The sequence below is a fragment of the Coenobita brevimanus genome, chromosome 65 (genome assembly GCF_032717465.1).
Source record: "Coenobita brevimanus isolate Jiangsu-jjx chromosome 65, ASM3271746v2, whole genome shotgun sequence".
NCBI lineage: Eukaryota > Metazoa > Arthropoda > Malacostraca > Decapoda > Coenobitidae > Coenobita > Coenobita brevimanus.
Window position 1 is genome coordinate 27,407,173 of NC_137018.1, and position 20,417 is coordinate 27,427,589.

Genomic DNA, 20,417 nt, shown 5'->3' on the forward strand with positions numbered 1-20,417 from the left:
CGTAAACAATGTCTCCTAAGCTGATAGGTGAATTCTTTTGCCTTCTTGTTAAATGCCTCCGTCATTTCTTCCTTGGACATCGTTAACTGTTTTTTGACTCTTTTGTGAATGTCCTGGAATTCACGTAAACGGAGTTTAGAGTAATCATCGTAAATGAACTAAGTTAAAATTACACACGAGAGATTCCCATATGCAACATGTAAATATGCCAAACACATGAGCCGGATTTACAAGGGGGCGTGTTTGTTTACATCGCTCAGCTGATTTTACGAACTTCATTCTCCGTCCCGGAGTCTAATTTAAACTCTTCAGTCACCGAACACCTGCCGTATACACCTTCGATCAGCTGAGCAACAAGAGTAATTCACTCCCCATGTTCACATCTATCGTGTGACTTTAGTGTTCAGTCGCTGGATCGTGTTAAATGAATCAGTGTGTAGAAAAGTTTGCGAGCACGGGACAATAAGAGTAAACGGAAATTCTAGTCAATCTATATTTCAGGTTCTGCTGTAAATATTCAAGCCCAACAACGCTGCCATCTTGTATGAAGATTGTTCTGCCTTGTCATCCCTTCCTTCCCAGAAGATCAGAGAGGAAGGTGTGGAGGACTGGTGGTGAAGTATGGATTGTGTGGCCAAGGAAGACCTCGCTGCTCTTGCTGGCCTCACAGATGATGTAAGTCTTAACACTTTTAGGACGTGAGAAGGATGAGTTACAGTGCTCTTGGGCTTGCATTTTTTAAGTTAGGGTAAAACTTCAGGAGTGCTCCAATGCATAGACTGAACAGCTGTATTTTTTCCCAATAAACTGTCATGCAGTTATCATCATGATGCCTTTAAAAAGTTGTGGAAATGTAATTTTGAAATATCAACTCCACAGCCTCACCAGTCATGTTACTCTATAAGGTTGACTCAGCTGCAAAGAAAGTCCATCACTGCTCATTTGTTTCTGCTAACTTAGCCCCAACCTAACATAACCCAGCTTTTCCTAACCTGCCCTAACCAAACTGGTAAGTTTTCAGAAATACACCCAACTGAAAGACACTGAAATTTATATGCTCATTGCTGAATTTAAACAATTCTAAGCATAAGCAATTATCACAAATGCTTTTATTCATGAGGTGAAAGAGAGAGAGATTGTCCAGGTGCTTGAGGGTGCGAAAGTGGATGTATGTGGAACAACTGAAACAAAATGATGAGGAGAAAGTGTGAGAGAATGGGAGTATGGATGGGGTATATGTGCAGAAGTAGGTGAGAATGAGAGGGCAAAGGAAGGAGTAGGTATAGTTGTGAGTAAAAGATGGAAGAAGAGCATAAGACAGTATGGATCAGTTGGATCAAGGATTGTGTGGGTAAAGTTGAAAGTTGGAATACAAATGTGGGTGATTGTGTGTGTGTATGCGCCAACGCAAGATCGTACTAGAAGAGTGAGAGAAGAGTTCTGGACAAATGTAGAAGTGTGCATGGAAAAGTTTGGAAGGAATGAGAGAGTGTTTTTGATTGGTGATATGAATGGTAAAGTTGGGAATGTGAAGGTGGATGGAATAGTTGGTGAGTGGGGTGTGCCTGCTGAGATAGATGAGAATGAGAGTGCATTAGTGGACATTTGTGCTGGGAGGGGGTTGGTGATAGCCAATACCCTCTTCAGGCACAAAATGATCCACAGGTGTACATGGCGAGTGATGAGAAGGGTGGGTGGTGAACTGAATGAAAGGAAGGCAATGATTGATTATGTGTGTGTGGGTGAAAGGATGCAAAGATGTGTAATGGATGCAAGAGCTTATAGAGGTTGGGGGAGTGGACTTTCTGACCACTACTTGGTGGTGGCCAGAATTAGGATCCAAGCGAGATGGAGGAATAGAAGAAGGGAAAGACGAGAGGAAGGAGTAGTTGCAAGGAGAGTGGAAAGGTTACAAGAGGATGAGAAAAAGGCAGAGTATAAGAGAGAAGTGGAGGAACGATTGGGCAAATATGAATTGGAGCAGATGGGAGACGTGGAAGGTGTATGTAGGATATTTACAGAAGAAATATGTGCAGCATGTGATGTGGTGTGTGGAAGGAAGAGAAGACGGAGGGGGGTGCAAGGAACAGAGTGGTGGACTGAAGAGGTGAGACAGGCTGTGGCACAAAAGAAGAAAGCATACAATGAATGGATGAGAAATAGGGGCGTGGAAGAAGTTAAGAGGCGGAAGAGAGAGTTATATGTAGAAAGAAAGACAGAGGTGAAAAGATTAGTAAGAGAGAGTAAGAAGAGAGTGGATGAGGAATTTGAGTGTAAAGTGGAGGGACTGTAAGAAAATGTTTTGGAAAGGGTGGAAGTGAAGTTAGCAGGGGAGTGAAAGATAAAAATGGTAGATTACAAGTGGAGAAGGGAGAAAAAGTAAGCAGATGGAGAGAACACTTTAAGGAATTGTTGAACATACAGGATGGAAGTAATGCGAGTATAAGTGGCTGGGGAATGGCTGGGAGAAGGAGGGAGGTGAGGAGACAGGAAGAAATCAGTAGGATAGAAGTTGTGGAAGTAATGAAGAAAGTTAAATCAGGGAAAGCCCCAGGAATTGATGGAGTGTGTGGTGAAATGCTGAAGCATGGGGGAGAGATAGTAGTAGAATGGATGTGGAAGATGTGCAGATTGGCGTGGAAGGAAGGTAGAGTCCCGGAGGATTGGAAGTCAGGTATAATTATTCCCTTGTACAAAGGAAAAGGGGAAAAAGAAGTGTGTGGTAATCATAGGGGCATTTGTCTTCTTAGTATAATAGGAAAAGTGTATGGTAGGATACTTATTGACAGAGTTAGAGAAAGAACAGAGAAATTAGTTGGAGAAGAACAGGGAGGCATTAGGAAGGGAAGAGGTTGTGTAGATCAGATATTCATTCTTAGATCTTTAGTGGAAAAGTTTCTAGAGAAGGGAAAGAAGTTGTATTCGACTTTCATGGATTTGGAGAAAGCACATGACAGGGTGGATAGACAAGGATTGTGAAAAGTGTTAAGAATGTATGGAGTAGATGGGAAGTTGTTGAATGCTGTGAAGAGTATGTATGATGGTGCGAAGGCTGCAGTGCGTGTGGATGGTGAACTAGGTGAATTTTTCTCTTTGAAAGTTGGGTTGAAACAGGGATGTGTCATATCTCCATGGTTGTTCAATCTGTACATGGATGGGGTAATAAAAGAGGTACAAGGTAGGGTAGTGGATGTTGGAGTGTCCCTGGTGAGAAAGGATAGTGTTTGGAAACTCCCTGTACCGGTACTGTTATTTGCAGATGATACTGTGTTGTTGAGTGAAGATGAAGGGGAGCTGCAAGGCTTGGTGGATGAGTTTGGGAGAGTGTGTAAGAAACGGAATCTAAAGGTGAATGTAGGGAAGAGTAAAATGATGGTCTTTGAGAGGGGTGAAGTCACTGAATGTACAGCGAGGTTGGATGGTGAGTAATTGGAAAATGTGAGTATGTTTAAGTACTTGAGTAGTGTGATGAGTAAGGATGGAGGTTTGGGGGGTGAAATGCTTGAAAAGGTGCAGCAGGGAAGAAAGGTTGCTGGTTCTTTGAAAGCAGTGATAAGAAACAGGGAAGTGAGCATGGAAGTGAAAAAGTTACTACATGACAGTATTGTGATACCAACTCTAACGTATGGAAGTGAACCTTAGACGTTGTTGGAAGGACACAAGTCAAGAGTGAGAGCAGTGGAAATGAGTTATTTAAGAGGAGCCTGTGGAGTCACATGGAGAGACAGGCTGATGGATGAGGATATAAAGGAGCGTTGTGGTGTGGATGTGGATGTGATAGGAAGCGTTATGAGGAACACACTGAGGTGGTTTGGCCATGTGGAGAGGATGGAGGGTGAAAGACTGACAAAGAGAGTGTATGTGAGTGAGGTGGAAGGGGGAAGAGGGAGGGGGAGGCCGAGGATGAGATGGAGGGATGGGGTGGAGAGGTATATGAGAGAGGGGGGTGTGAGTTGGGAGCAGGGCAGTGAAATGGCGGGGGACAGGGCGACGTGGAGGCGATTTGTTTGTGGCCACCCCAAACGGGATTGAGGCATCTGGCAATAGATAGATAGATAGAAAAATAAAAACAGGGGAAGGAGGGAGTCTCCAGCTCTTATCTCCGTCCTTCATTGCATCTAACTTTACCTAACCTAATTTAATCTAATTTAACCTTACCTAACCTAGTTTAATCTAGTCTGGATGTATATTTGAACACAGATGGAGCAACAAGCCAAACAACCCCCACTCCCACTCCTTATCTCGCTCTCTATCTATCTGTCTATTGCTAGACACCTTAATCCTGTAAGGGGTGGCCACAAACAAATTGCCTCCATGTTGCCCTGTCCCCCACCATTTTACTGCCCTGCACCCAGCTCACACACACCCCTTCCTCATATACTTCTCCACTCCATTCCTCCATCTCATCCTTGGCCTCCCCCTCCCCCCATCCACCTCACTCACATACATTGTCCTCATCATTCTCTCACTATCTGTCCTCTCCACATGGCCAAACCACCTCAGTGTGTTTCTCCTAACGCCTCCTATCACATCCACATCCACGCACAATGCTCCTTCACTTCCTCATTTGTCAGTCTGTGTCTCTATGTGACTCCACATGCTCCTCTCAAGTAACTCATTTCCACTGATCTCACTCTTGAATTCTGTCCCTCCAACAAGGTCCAAACTTCGCTTCCATAAGTTAGAGTTGGTATCACAATACTGTCATGTAGTAATGTCTTCACTTCCATGCTCACTTCCCTGTTTCTTATCACTTCTTTCAAAGAACCAGCAACCTTTCTTCCTTGTTGTACCCTTTCAAGCACTTCACCCTCTGAAATTCCTTCCTTACTCATCACACTACCCAAGTACTGTACTTAAATGCACTTACATTTTCCATTTCCTCCTCATCCAGCCTCACTGTACATTAACTGACTTTACATCTCTCGAAGACCATAACTTTACTCTTCCCTACATTCACCTTTAGATTCTCTTTCTTACCCACTCTCCCAAACTCATCTACCAAGCACTGCAGCTCCCCTTTGTCTTCACCTAATAATACAGTATATATCATCTGCAAACAATGGTACAGGGAGTTTCCAAACACTACCCTCTCTCACTATGGCCACTCGAACATCCACTGCCCTACCATGTATCTCTTTTATAACCCCATTCATATACAGACTGAACAACCATGGAGACTTGACAGATCCGTTTCAATCCAACCTGCAAATAGAAAAATTCACTCAGTTCACTATCCACATGCACTACAGCCATAGTACCCTCATACATACTCTTCACAAAATTCAATGACTTCCCTTCTACTCCTTATATGCTTAGTACTTTCCACAATCCTTGTCTATCCACCCTGTCATTTTCTCCAAATCCATGAAGGCCGCATACAACTTCTTTACGTTCTCTAGAAACTTTTCCACTAAAGATCTAAGAATGAATATCTGATCTACACAACCTCTTCCCCTCCTAAAACCTTCCTGTTCTTCTCCAACTAATTCCTCTGTTATTTCCCTAACTCTGTCAATAAGTATTCTACCATATACCTTTCCTATTACACCAAGAAGACAAATGCCCTTATGATTACCACATACTTCTTTTTCCTCTTTTCCTTTGTACAGGTGAATCCTCCGGGACTCTACCTTCCTCCCAGGCCAATTTGCACATCTTCCACATCAATTCTACCACTATCTCTCCCCCATGCTTCAGCATTTTACCACACACTTCATCAATTCCTGGGGCTTTCCCCATTGTAACTCTCTCTCATGTGGCTCTTGGTTAGGTTTGCCCATTCTCTTTCTGTCTGCCTTGATAACCTGGCTCATCCTGCCAAACTATGCCTCCAGGGGTTGGGTGTACAGTGTACAGTATAATACAGTGACATTTTATGATGTTTTTTGCAGAAACTAATGGTATATTTTTTATGTTTGAACATTTTTACGGTACTGGCATAGGGTTTTATAGAGGGTTAGATTCCCTTTGACTGGGTTTTGAGAGGTACTACATCAGTTTCTGTCACTTTGTCAAGTTTTGTCACTCCCTTGCCTGCTACACACTGGATAATGGAGACTTTACTGTATAATAAAGCTATTGTAAATAATTGACATATGTAGACTATACAGTAATCTTAAACCAAGTTACTGATGATTTCTTGTATCTTAATATCATTATGTATCCTATCATTCATGTACTGGGGGAAAAAAAAAAAATCATAGGTTTTGTAAAGTAGATGTTGAGGCCTGCCTCATGATTAAATGATGACCTTTGTTTTCACTTCAGAACTAAGGAACAAAAACTTAACTAACAGCATGCACTCTGTTTGGAAAAGAAAAGGGATAAAGGTAGAAACCAAAATGATGATTTCTACCAAGAACTGGTTGAAGTGGAGACTCACAATAGACTGGTTGAACTTGTACACAAACTAGAAATGGCTTTCAAAAATGAAATTGATGAAATAAAGAAGCAGATGCACTTGCAAAAGGAAGAAATAGAAAAACTAGGAAGGGAGGCCAACAAGAAAGACACAACCATCAGTGAACTAACAGTGGAATTGAGTACACTTAGGAAGAAAATGAGTGAAATGGCAAGTACAGTAGTCAATCACGAGAGTGTTATGGAAGAGTTCAAAAATGATACAGAGACAATTAGGCAAGTAAGCAGTCTGATAGACCAAAGCAGTGATATTGAGGAGAAGATAACACAGGTGAATGAAGCTGTGCAAAGCTACAAAAATGATGTGGAAACCACGTATGCTGAAATGGTGAAAGTAAAGAAAGACTTAGAAACAAGGGTGGAGGAAAAAAGCATTAAACAGGAAGTGAAAAGAATAATCCAAAACAATCCAAAGTTAGTCAGAGATTCAGTAGATATAAACAAATCTATAGTAATCACTGGTTTAGAAGAGGAAGAAGTAAAAAGCAAGATCACAAGAGACAAAAAGGAGATGGCAAATGTAATTAGCTTACTGAAAGAAGTATCAGAGGAAATCTGTAGTAAAGACATAGAGGAACACAAAAGGTTAGGGAAATATGAGAAAAGCAAGACAAGACCTCTAAAGGTGACTTTCCAGAGTGTAAACACTGTGGAGGAGATACTAAAAAATGCAAAGAATCTTATGGAAAAAGAGGAGTTCAAAAATGTATGGATAAAAAGATGCCTAACACAAGAGGAACTAGAATTACTGAAAGAGAAGAGGAAGGAAGCAAAAACAAAAAATGAAGGAAGATCAGAAGAGGAGAAGAACAAATTTTTTTTACAAAGTAATAGGATTGCAGGTACGAAAGTGGTACACAAACAGGATGGAATAAAAAGGAAGAAGGTGGTAAAACCATGTCATGACAAGTATATAAACAAGATGATAAAGTTGATGTACTCAAATGTGGATGGAATGGTATCTAAATTACTAGAGATGAATGATTATGTCAGAGAAAATGAACCACAAATAATATGCCTAACTGAAACAAAATTAACACCAAGGATATCCAATGACATACTAAACTTAGAGGAATGCAATATATGGAGAAGAGACAGAAATTTAAAAAAAGGAGGAGGAATTATAATATTAACTAAGAAAAATCTAAAAGTCAGTGAAATAAAACTAGATATACCATCACAAGTAGAACTGATTGCAGTAGAGATCAACACATCTGAAGGGAAAGTAATTGTAGCCAATTTGTACATGCCACCCAGATCAAACACATGGGAAAGAGACGAATATGAGGACCTGGCAGAGAGTACAATTCAGAGTTTAAGATCATTACTACATAAAATGGAAGAGAAATCGGAAAGAATTATACTAACTGGAGATTTTAATACAAAATAAATTGGAATACTCTAGATATAATTAGCCAAGAAAGCTGTTGGGACCAAAAGCTCCTGGATCTCGTGCAAGAGTTTTTCCTAACGCAACATGTGAGGGAAACCACCAGAAAAAGAGGACTCGATGTACCTTCAGTGCTAGATCTAATATTTACTAGGCAAGAAAATGATATTGACAGTTTAATATATCACCCTCCACTCGGCAAAAGCGATCATGCAGTACTAAATTGCAACTTCAGGATAGCATATGAGATAGTTAACAGCAATGAAAGTTACAAAAAGAGCCTAAACTATAAAAAGGGAAATTATCAAGACCTAAAGAAGTATTTCTTAGAAGTTGATTGGGAAAATGAGCTTAGAGGACAAGATTTAAATGCTGTATATAAAAAATTCTGTGAATTTTATGAAATAGGAGTCCAGAGGTACATCTCACAGCACAAAGAAGCAGATAAGAAAATACAGAAATGGTTCAATACAGAATGTAAAAAATCAAAAGAAAGAAGAGATTTGTTGTGGAATAGAAACAGAAGACACAATAGTGAAAGGGCATAATAATAATTACAAACAGGCAAGAAACAATTATACAAGACTAAGGAGGGAAGCCCAAAAACAGTTTGAGGAGGATATAATAAATAAAAGTAGTGATCAACCAAAGCTGTTTTACAGCTACATCAGAAGCAAAACCAAAGTAAAAGATATAATACAATCCATTACGGATGAGGGAATCACTTATACACAAGAAAAAGATATTTGTGAAGCACTAAATAAGAATTTCCAGTTAGTTTTTACAGAAGAAAAAAATTTTGGGAGGGACTATTTGGAACATGCATGTCCACACATACTACCAGATATACAAATAGCAGAAAAAGTAATACAGGAGGAGTTAAGTAAATTAGACAGAGGAAAAGCAAGTGGTCCTGATGAAATTTCATGTTGGGTACTACGAGAATGTGCAAAGGAGTTAAGTAAACCATTATTTTTAATTTTCAAGAAATCCTTGAGTCAAGGTAAACTACCTGATATTTGGAAGAAAGCAAATATTGTCCCCTTATTCAAGAAAGGAAATAGACAAAATCCACTCAACTACCGAAAGGAAATAGACAAAATCCACTCAACTACCGACCAGTATCACTGACCAGTGTTGTAAGCAAGGTATTAGAAAAGCTTATAAGAAAAGCTTGGGTAAATTGTCTAGAAGAACACAGTATGATAACAGAAAGACAGTTTGGTTTCAGAAAAGGAAAATCATGTGTTACTAATCTGTTGAGCTACTATGACAGAGTAACAAACACAATATAGGAAAGAGAAGGATGAGTGGACAGTATCTATTTAGATTTCAAGAAAGCTTTTGACACAGTACCACACCAAAGACTTTTATGGAAACTGTACCATCAAGGAGGAAAATGAGGCAAACTGTTTTGTTGGATGCAAGATTTTCTCATAAGAGAAATGAGAACAGTACTAAGAGGAAACTACTCATCATGGAAAGAAGTGACTAGTGGAGTACCATAGCGTTCAGTGCTGGCACCAATCATGTTTTTAGTGTATATAAATGATATAAACAGTAACACTGGAAATGAGAGCTATCTGAATATGTTTGCAGATGATGCAAAAATACAAAGGAGAATTACTAACACAGACTCTTGTAAAGAGCTACAAGAAGAATTAAATAAACATCATGAATGGAATAATACATGGCAAATGGAATTCAGTGTGGACAATTGTCATGTAATCAAGTTTGGTAAACGTGGAAAAAGACTTGATTGGGATTATAAGTTAGGAAATAAAACCCTATACACATCAGAAAGAGAGAAGGACCTAGGTGTGATTATCAATAACAGACTATCTCCGGCTGACCATATCAGCAAGAAGGTACAGAACATGTATACACTGCTTGCAAATATGAGAATAGCATTCACATACATAAATGAAGACATGCTAAGAAGGATAATAACATCATTCATTAGACCAACCCTGGAATATGCATCAGTAGTCTGGAGTCCTCATCTCAAAAAACACATAGACAAGATTGAAAAAGTTCAAAGGGCCGTTACAAGATGGATACCAAGCTTAAGGGACCTAAGCTACGAAGAAAGACTAAATAAACTGAATCTACCAACACTACAGGAGAGAAGGAAAAGAGGTGACATGATAATGCTATATAAGTGCATATCAGGAAAGGAGAAAATAGACATAAATGATTACTTAACATATGGAGAAGCATCATCAAGAGGACACTGCAAAAAACTGCATAAGAAGAGAGATGATAAAGACGTAAGGAAATTCAGTTTCCCAAACACAGCAATTGATCAATGGAATGCACTACCGAATGAAATAGTGTGTGCCAGAACAATTCACAAATTTAAGGATATGTGCGATAAATATGGTTTAAGACACGGGACAGTACGAGCTTGACTCATTCCTGTAAAGATACAATTAGGTAAGGACAATTAGATAAGAACCCATATGTTTTGCTCTTGCTATCTGTCTGAGTAAATATGAAATGAAAGTAACATGATTCTGCCACACACTGCAGTACATTGGTCAAATTCAGGATATTGCCCAGTACACTTGGTGTGAATGTTGTCACATCCAGGATATGCTAGCTATGCATACCACTGCTGGGTTTGTGACTCCTGATGGGTGGCAGCAGTTTTGGGCTGCTTATGTTCACTGTTCAGTTTTGTTCAAGTGATAATCATGGTGATGTACAGCTTTTTCTGAAAATGAAAAGAAGTAATATAAATGTATATAAACTATACCAGAAAAAATCCTGAGTCTTCTGTGTTGTTTCTTTGCAAAATCTTATGCCATACTTCATATTTCCAATAACTATCCATTTCAGGATTTCCTGTCCGCGTGGGATGCAAGCCTGAAGCATCTGGCAGAGGCCCAGCAGATACAACAAAAATTATGTCCATATTGGCAAGTTGCAACCGGCAAACAGGATGAGAAGGTGGGCATCTTGTTTGAATCATTAACACACTATAGTCACGGCGCGCGACTCTAAGGTTGTTATTATCGTGCTCTGGCAACCTACCATTCAAAATTGCGTCTGATTTTGTGTATGATGTGAGATGCCTACCCCCTGGGGGTAGGGGGGTTTCAAGAATACTCCCCCAGTATCCCTGCTTGTCGTACGAGGCGACTAAAAGGGTTGGTGGTGGGTTAGTGCCCCACCCCGTAAAAAGAACTAACTAAAAAAGCAAATAAAGCGCCTCGGACCCGGACGGACCATACGTTGACGACTAAGGAACGGACAAAGGACATTCTGAAAGTAGGAACGTGGAATGTGAGAGGAGTGAATGATGAAGTGAAAGAGAGAGAGATTGTCCAGGTGCTTGAGGATGCAAAAGTGGATATATGTGGATTGACTGAAACTAAGAGAGATTGTCCAGGTGCTTGAGGATGCAAAAGTGGATATATGTGGATTGACTGAAACTAAATGGAGAGGTGAAAGGATGAGAGAATGGGAATACGGTGTAGGTATATGTGCGGGAGTCAGTGAGAATGAGAGGGCAAGAGAGGGAGTATGTCTGATGATAAGCAAGAAGTGGAAGGAGAATATAAGAGAGTATGGAACAGTGGGTGCAAGGATTGTATGGGTGAGGATGAAAGTAGGTATACAAGCATGGGCGATTGTATGTGTGTATGCTCCAACAGAGGATCGAGTGGCAAGAGTGAAAGATGAGTTTTGGGCGAGAGTAGAAGCACGTATGGACAAGTTTGAGAGGAGCGAGAGAGTGCTGTTGATTGGAGACATGAATGGCAAAGTCGAGAATGTACGAGTGGATGGAGTGGTTGGTCAGTGGGGTGTGCCAGCAGAAGTAGATGGGAATGGTAGTGCTTTGGTGGACATCTGTGCTGGTAAGGGGTTGGCAATAGCCAACACCTACTTTCGTCATAAGATGATCCACCGGTATACATGGAGAGTAATGAGGAGGATGGATGGTGAACTTGTTGAACGAAAGGCAATGATAGACTACGTGTGTGTGGATGAGCGAATGAGAAGACAAGTGTTGGATGCAAGGGTGTGGAGAGGGTGGGGGAATGGAGTCTCGGACCATCACTTAGTGATGGCCAAGGTAGAGCTGCAAAGAAAGTGGTTGAGGAGGCGAAGGGGAAGACAGGAGGAAACAGCTCCTGTGAGAAGAGTGGAGAAATTGCAAGATAGTGAGAAGAGGACAGAGTATAAGAGCATAGTGGAAGAAAGATTGGGAAGGTATGAGCTAGAGCAGATGGAAGGGGTGGAAGATGTATGTAAGATATTCATGGAAGAGATAAGCGCAGCGTGTGAGGTGGTTTGTGGAGTGAGGAGGAGATGCAAGGGTGTGCAAGGGACAGCATGGTGGAATGATGAGGTGAAACGAGCTGTGGAACAAAAGAAGAAGGCATATGGTGAATGGTTGGCGAGTAAGGGTAGGGGAGAAGATGAGAGAGAGAAGAGAGAGGTATATGTGAGCAGGAGAAGGGAGGTTAAGAGACTGGTGAAGGAGAGTAAGAAGAAAATGGATGAAGAGTTTGGGAGGAATCTGAGTGTGAAATGGAGGGAGAGTAAGAAATTGTTTTGGAAGGAGGTAAAGAAAGTAAGGCAGTGTGAAAGGGGAAATAGTAGGGGAGTGAAAGATAGGAATAATAGATTGTTGGTGGAGAAGAGAGAGAAATTGAGGAGATGGAAGGAGCACTTTGAGGATTTGTTGAATGTAGAAAGTGAGAGCAGTGTGAGTATAAGTGGTTGGGGAATGGCTGGGAGAAGAAGAGATGAGAGGAGGGAGGAAGAGATCAGTAGGTCGGAAGTAGTGGAAGCGATGAAGAAGATTAAGCTGGGAAAGGCCCCAGGAATTGATGGAGTGTGTGGTGAAATGCTTAGGTATGGGGGTGAGATTGTTGTGGAGTGGATATGGAAGTTGTGTAGATTGGCTTGGGAAGAGGGAAGGGTTCCAGAGGACTGGAAATCAGGTATAATTGTTCCTCTGTACAAAGGAAAAGGGGAGAGAGAAGTATGTGGTAACCATAGGGGTATTTGCCTTCTTAGTGTGACTGGTAAAATATATGGTAGAATACTCATTGATAGGGTTAGGCATATGACAGAGGAGCTAGTTGGAGAAGAACAAGGGGGATTTAGGAAGGGAAAAGGTGTGTAGATCAGATATTTGTTCTAAGATGTTTAGTGGAGAAGTATCTAGAGAAGGGAAGGAAAGTGTACGCTGCCTTCATGGACTTGGAGAAAGCTTATGACAGAATAGATAGGAAAGGTATGTGGAAGGTATTAAGAATATATGGAGTGGAGGGGAAATTGTTGAGTGCTGTGAAGAGTATGTACGAGGGAGCTAGGGCTACGGTGCGAGTGGATGGTGAGCTGAGTGAGTTCTTTGATCTCAATGTGGGACTGAAACAGGGGTGTGTAATGTCTCCATGGCTGTTTAATATATATATGGATGGGGTCGTAAAGGAGGTACAAGGTAGGGCAGTGGATGTGGGGGTGGTCCTAATGAATGAGGGTGAGATTTGGAAGCTTCCGGTGTTGCTGTTTGCTGATGATACAGTATTGTTGAGTGAAGATGAATGGGAGTTGCAAGGTTTGGTGAATGAATTTGGGACAGTGTGTAGGAGGAGGAAGCTGAAAGTTAATGTAAACAAAAGTAAAGTTATGGTGTTTGAGAGGAATGAAGTCACAGAGTGTGCAGTGAGGTTGGATGGTGAGGATATGGAGAATGTGAGTGCATTCAAGTACTTGGGTAGTGTGATGGTTAAGGATGGAACTTTGGGGGATGAAGTACGTGAAAGGGTACAGCAGGGAAGGAAGGTTGTTGGCACACTGAAAGCAGTGATGAGAAATAGGGAGGTGAGTATGGAAGTTAAGAAGTCTCTGCATGATGGTATTGTGATCCCTACCCTGACGTATGGAAGCGAGGCATGGACCTTGCAAGTGGGGAACAAGTCAAGAGTGAGAGCAGTGGAAATGAGTTACTTGAGAGGAGCATGTGGAGTGACATGGAGGGACAGGTTGACGAATGAAGAAGTGAAGGAACGTTGTGGGGTAGATGTGGATGTGGTTGAAAAGATTAGGAGAAATACACTGAGGTGGTTTGGACATGTGGAGAGGATGGAGAGTGAAAGACTGACTAAGAGGGTGTATGTGGGTGAGGTGGAGGGAGGGAGAGGGAGGGGTAGACCGAGGATGAGGTGGAGGGATGGAGTTGAGAGGTATATGAGGGAGGGGGGGGTGAGTTGGGGGGAGGGGAGTCAAATGGTGGGTGACAGAGTGACTTGGAGGCGTTTTGTCTGCGGCCACCCTTTGCGGGATTAGGGCGTCGGGCTATAGATAGATATAGATAGATAATAATATTCGTGTATAATATACTCATGCATAATAATATCTATCTATCTGTCTATTGCCAGACGCCTCAATCCCGTTTGGGGTGACCACAAACAAATCGCCTCCACGTCCCCCTGTCCTCCGCCATTTCACTGCCCTGCTCCCAACTCACACCCCCCTCTCTCATATACCTCTCCACCCCATCCCTCCATCTCATTTGCAGCCTCCCCTTCCCTCTTCCCCCCTCCACCTCACTCACATACACTCTCTTCGTCAGCCTTTCACCTTCCATCCTCTCCACATGGCCAAACCACCTCAGTATGTTCCTCATAACGCTTCCAATCACATCCACATCCACACCACAGCGCTTCTTTATATCCTCATTTGTCAGCCTGTCTCTCCATGTGATTCCACAGGCTCCTCTTAAATAAATCACTCTTGACTTGTGTCCTTCCAACAACGTACAAGCTTCACTTCCATACATTAGAGTTGGGGGAGGCGGTGGCTGAATCGGTAGAGAGGCGGCTTGCAGTCCTATTGGACCCAGGATCGAATCCCGGCTGAGGCAGGGAACAGTTTAAGGATTTGAATTTCCTAAAAAGCAGACTTTCCTGATCTACCAGATGACCCGCCAACATGTCGTAAAAGTACCCCCGCTAATGCCAATACACCAGTCCTGTAATGAGACAGCCCTAGCATGTATTTAATATGGACGGTGGGTGTTAGCACCGAAGTGGTGACATGTGGAGGTGTAGGAAGACTACTGGGCCTTGGGATAGGCCACTGCCCCCAAGAAATAGGCCCTGAGCCTTTGCCCAGAGCTGGACACGTAAAAAAAAAAAAATGTAACTTTTTCACTTCCATGCTCACTTCCCTGTTTCTTATCACTGCTTTCAAAGAACCAGCAACCTTTCTTCCCTGCTTTACCCTTTCAAGCACTTCACCCTCCAAACCTCCATCCTTACTCATCACACTACCCAAGTACTTAAACGTACTCACATTTTCCAATTCCTCACCATCCAACCTCGCTGTACATTCACTGACTTCACCTCTCTCAAAGACCATCACTTTACTCTTCCCTTCATTCACCTTTAGATTCCGTTTCTTACACACTCCCAAACTCATCCACCAAGCCTTGCAGCTCCCCTTCGTCTTCGTTCAACAACACAGTATCGTCTGCAAACAACAGTATAGGGAGTTTCCAGACACTATCCTTTCTCACCAGGGCCACTCCAACATCCACTACCCTACCTTGTACCTCTTTTATTACTCTATCCATGTACAGATTGAACAACCATGGAGACATGACACATCCCTGTTTCAACCCAACCTTCAAAGAGAAAAATTTACTTAGTTCACCATCCACACGCACTGCAGCCTTAGCACCATCATACCTACTCTTCACATCATTCAACAACTTCCCATCTCCATATATTCTTAATACTTTCCACAATCCTTGTCTATCCACCCTGTCATATGCTTTCTCCAAATCCATGAAAGCCGCATACAACTTCTTTTCCTTCTCTAGAAACTTTTCCACTAAAGATCTAAGAATGAATATCTGATCTACACAACCTCTTCCCTTCCTAAAGCCTCCCTGTTCTTCTCCAACTAATTCCTCTGTTCTTTCTCTGACTCTGTCGATAAGTATCCTACCATACACTTTTCCTATTATACTAAGAAGACAAATGCCCTTATGATTACCACACACTTCTTTTTCCCCTTTTCCTTTGTACAAGGGAATAATTATACCTGACTTCCAATCCTCAGGGACTCTACCTTCCTCCCAGGCCAATCTGCACATCTTTCACATCCATTCTACTACTATCTCTACCCCATGCTTCAGCATTTCACCACACACTCCATCAATTCCTGGGGCTTTCCCCGATTTAACTTTCTTCATTGCTTCCACAACTTCTATCCTACTGATTTCTTCCTGTCTTCTCACCTCCCTCCTTCTCCCAGCCATTCCCCGGCCACTTATACTCGTATTACTTCCATCCTGTCTGTTCAACAATTCCTTAAAGTGTTCTCTCCATCTGCTCACTTTTTCTCCCTTCTCCACTAGTAATCTACCATTTTTGTCTTTCACTCTCCTGCTAACATCATTTCCACCCTGTCTTACTGTCTTCACCTCTTTCCAGAGCATTTTCTTATAGTCCCTCCACTTTACACTCAAATTCCTTCCAAATTCCTCATCCACTCTCTTCTTACTCTCTCTTACTAATCTTTTCACCTCTGTCTTTCTTTCTACATATAACTCTCTCTTCCACCTCTAAACTTCTTCCACTCCCCTATTTCTCATCCATTCATTGTATGCTTTCTTCTTTTGTGCCACAGCCTGTCTCACCTCTTCAGTCCACCACACTGTTCCTTGCACCCCCCTCCGTCTTCTCTTCCTCCCACACACCACATCACATGCTGCACATATTTCTTCTGTAAATATCCTGCACACACCTTCCACGTCCCCCATCTGCTCCAATTCATATTTGCCCAATCGTTCCTCCACTTCTCTCTTATACTCTGCCTTTTTCTCATCCTCTTGTAACCTTTCCACTCTCCTTGCAACTATTCCTTCCTCTCGTCTTTCCCTTCTTCTATTCCTCCATCTTACTTGGATCCTAATTCTGGCCACCACCAAGTAGTGGTCAGAAAGTCCACTCCCCCAACCTCTATAAGCTCTTGCATCCATTACACATCTTTGCATCCTTTCATCCACACACACATAATCAATCATTGCCTTCCTTTCATTCAGTTCACCACCCACCCTTCTCATCACTCGATATGTATACCTGTGGATCATTTTATGCCTGAAGAGGGTATTGGCTATCACCAACCCCCTCCCAACACAAATGTCCACTAACGCACTGCCATTCTCATCTATCTCAGCAGGCACACCCCACTCACCAACTATTCCATCCACCTTCACATTCCCTACTTTGCCATTCATATCACCGATCAAAAACACTCTCTCATTCCTTCCAAACTTTTCCATGCACACTTCTACATTTGTCCAGAACTCTTCTCTCACTCTGCTAGCACGATCTTGCGTTGGCGCATACTCTCACACAATCGCCCACGTTTGTATTTCAACTTTCAACTTTACCCACACAATCCTTGACCCAACTGATCCATACTGTCTTATGCTCTTCTTCCATCTTTTACTCACAACTATACATACTCCTTCCTTTGCCCTCTCATTCTCACCTACTCCTGCACATATACCCCATCCATACTCCCATTCTCTCACACTTTCTCCTCATCATTTTGTTTCAGTTATTCCACATACATCCACTTTCGCACCGTCAAGCACCTGGACAATCTCTCTCTTTCACCTCATCATTCGCTCCTCTTACATTCCATGTAGCCATTACCAAGTCCTTTGTCCGGTCCTGCGTCGTCATCGTTAGGTCAGTCCTTGTCGGAGGCTTCTTGTTTGTTTTTTTTAGTTAGTTGTTTTCCGGGGAGGGGCACTAACCCTCCGCCAACCCTTTTAGTCGTCTTTTACAACAAGAAGGGATACTGGGGGAGTATTCTTGAAAAAAAACCCTACCCCCAGGGGTATAAGAAATCGGACACACTTTTGAATGATACGTTGCCAGGGTATGATAATCACAGCCTCAGAGTCGTGCGCTGCGACTATAGGCACCCATGGCCCACTCCCAGTTGATTAAATCTTCTGACTTTGTAGTATAGAAAGTAGAGTTTTCCTGACCAGAATAGGCTTGTATGACTCAGGTTCAGTTGAATGAAGTAATTTGGCATTAGCTAGAAAACTAGAGCTATATTTATCATGAGAATATTATTAATATTATTTTTTTATGCATGATATTAAATTTGATCTATGTCTCCTATGATATTGTATTAAATGGCAGTCTGTGTATTTATGAATCATATTGTCTTACCCTTCACTCTGTGCATCTGATTGTTATAGTGTGAACATAACTACAGATATTCGAGTACCATACATAAACTTGATGGATACAACTCACATTATATACAGCGAACTGTCAGTTATCTGTCAGGGCAATATCTGGCCCAACGCAATACCCGGTTCAGCTATTGTGGCCCTGTTAAAGCAACGTCCAGCGATTTTATGTAACATCTGGGGCTCAAACGGGACTTAACTGGCGGTCCAGTGCAATATACGGCGTTGAGGGGTCTGAACTGGCTCATAAGCGGGAGCCAACCAGCACCAGGGGAAATCCCGAAACTCAGGAACCAATGAAAACGACCGCCACGTGCCAGTCAGAGTCCATTGTGGGCATGGCTTATCTAGCGTACCAAGAATACCACTGCACTCTCATTTTCACACGTTGGTGTCATTGAGTCAAGACAAGCCTGTGCGCTCCTGCTCTTCTGACTATGCTGTCACAAAACCCTGGTGCTTTGATTAACTCTGTGGCATCCTATGTTCAGGCTACCATACTGTAATGTATTACAAAGCTAGTGGCCTGTCGGTGCTCAAGTCTTAGTGCTCTGTTGTGATTGTTTAACTACTCCAGTGCTGTATTGTATACTTTGCTGTTTACAAGTGTGAACCCCCCAGTGCTGTTTCTCCCCAATGATGCCAACACTTGGTAGGTACATTCAGTAGTACAGTGCAGCCTCGTTAGGTGATAGGGTTGCGTCAAGGGAAGACCTGTTGCATAATGAATTATTGCATAATGAGGTCAGTAAGTATAGAGAGGGTGACTTTGACTGCAAAGCCTAAAATGACTCAAAAATCCTCTGCCATCGACCTGTGCCAGCATCAGTCATCACCAAGGGTTCCCCACCCCCCAGGATGGGGGACAGTTGGAGGGCCTGGATGACGACTCCACAAAAAAAATACGATATCACTTAACTAAATAACACACACTGCACTGTTTATAAAGTACTTGTGCTGTTATTTGGCGAGAGAAATGGTGTTTCAGTGTCCTTTCATGCACAAAAGAAAATGAGAGGCAATGATCACAGCCAGTGTAAACACTGGGTGGGCATCTTGGCACAGTCAGCAGTGTAGAGGCCTAAAAGGGGATGATGCTTACCTAAGGTTGGCATGATTTCCAAGTCACAAGTTTCAGTATTTCACACACCAAAAGTATCACTTCACTTAATATTGCACATTGCACCACAGTAATCCCTCAGCTATCCAGACGTGCCGTATCCGGTCATGCTTCGTATACAGACATTAGGCCTTGGCTCATTAAGCCAGTATCCAGATTTATATGTCCGTAACTGGACATAAAAGTTCCGGCATCAGTGGCCAGCCAGCTTACAGTCAGAAAAGTCCACTGGGTTGCTTGTGTGGGTAATAAACCATAACCCACAAGCTGAGCTAAAGTGGCTGTCAGAGTCCCTACTGAATGGTGAAAGCCGTCTGGTCGCCAGGATCACTCGTAATGAACTCCCAGCACACAGGTAATACCGACTGCAACCCACAAACTGACTCCAAACGCCCATCTGTCTCCCCACCAAATGTCCATAGTCATCTGGCAACCAGGATCACTGGTAACATGCCACCAGCATGTGAGTAATACTGAGCGCACCTCACAAGCTGACTGAAAATGCCCGTTCGCCTCCTCACCGAATGTCCTTTGGCCAGCCACACTTCTTCCCATCCCCCATCCCTCCTCCATCCCTTTCCATGCTCCCTGCTGCCGTGGCCCAGGCTTTTTTCCATCCCCTCCCTCTTCCAGAGTCCTACCCCACCTTCATGCCGACAACCATCCACTAGTGAGCTTTTAAAGTTTTTGGTGATTTATTTGAATACTCTTGGTTGTATCAAAATTCTGAAAACACCACGACAATGCTTATAAAATTCTATGTCAGACATATGCTTAGCTTGTGCACGATGTGGGCAAAATTTTGCACTAGAATGTTGGGAAGTTATTTGAAGGTATTTTTTACTCTTGAACAACTTTATTATCACTGCATTTCTGTATGTTTCTTCATCAGTTTTGTGTTTCTATTAGCTTATCTCATAGTATAAACACCAGCAAAGATGATGGTATACAATTTATACCAGTAAAACCAATTTCTGAGGGCATATTTGGCTGTGGACTTTTTTTTTTTTTCCCCCACCCTCGCAGGAGCACCCATCACTTGGTGTCTCAGAAACTTAACTGTTTTTGCAACCGTCTTCACTGATTTTTTGTGTGGATTTTTTTGTTTATAGTGTACAGCATTACATGGATATTCCCTTATGTGTTTGATGTCTGTATAGCTGAAAGATCAAAGAAGACTGCAACAGTTATGGATAGGGCATTTGTGGATTTTTTTTTTTTTTTCTTATGCGTTGGTTTCT

General features: G+C 42.2%; 1 protein-coding gene across 2 annotated transcripts in view; it reads left to right on the forward strand.

The window, feature by feature from the left end:
* Positions 1-299: 299 nt before the first annotated feature.
* Positions 300-20,417, forward strand: part of LOC145404839 (COMM domain-containing protein 7-like) — a 106,824-nt gene continuing 86,706 nt past the window's right edge. For both annotated transcript variants that reach the window (XM_080276337.1, XM_080276338.1), the window contains exons 1-2: positions 300-675; positions 10,655-10,765. In XM_080276337.1, coding sequence (XP_080132463.1) covers positions 622-675; positions 10,655-10,765 — 165 coding nt within the window. In that variant the 5' untranslated portion in view covers positions 300-621. The remainder of the gene's footprint in view (positions 676-10,654; positions 10,766-20,417) is intronic.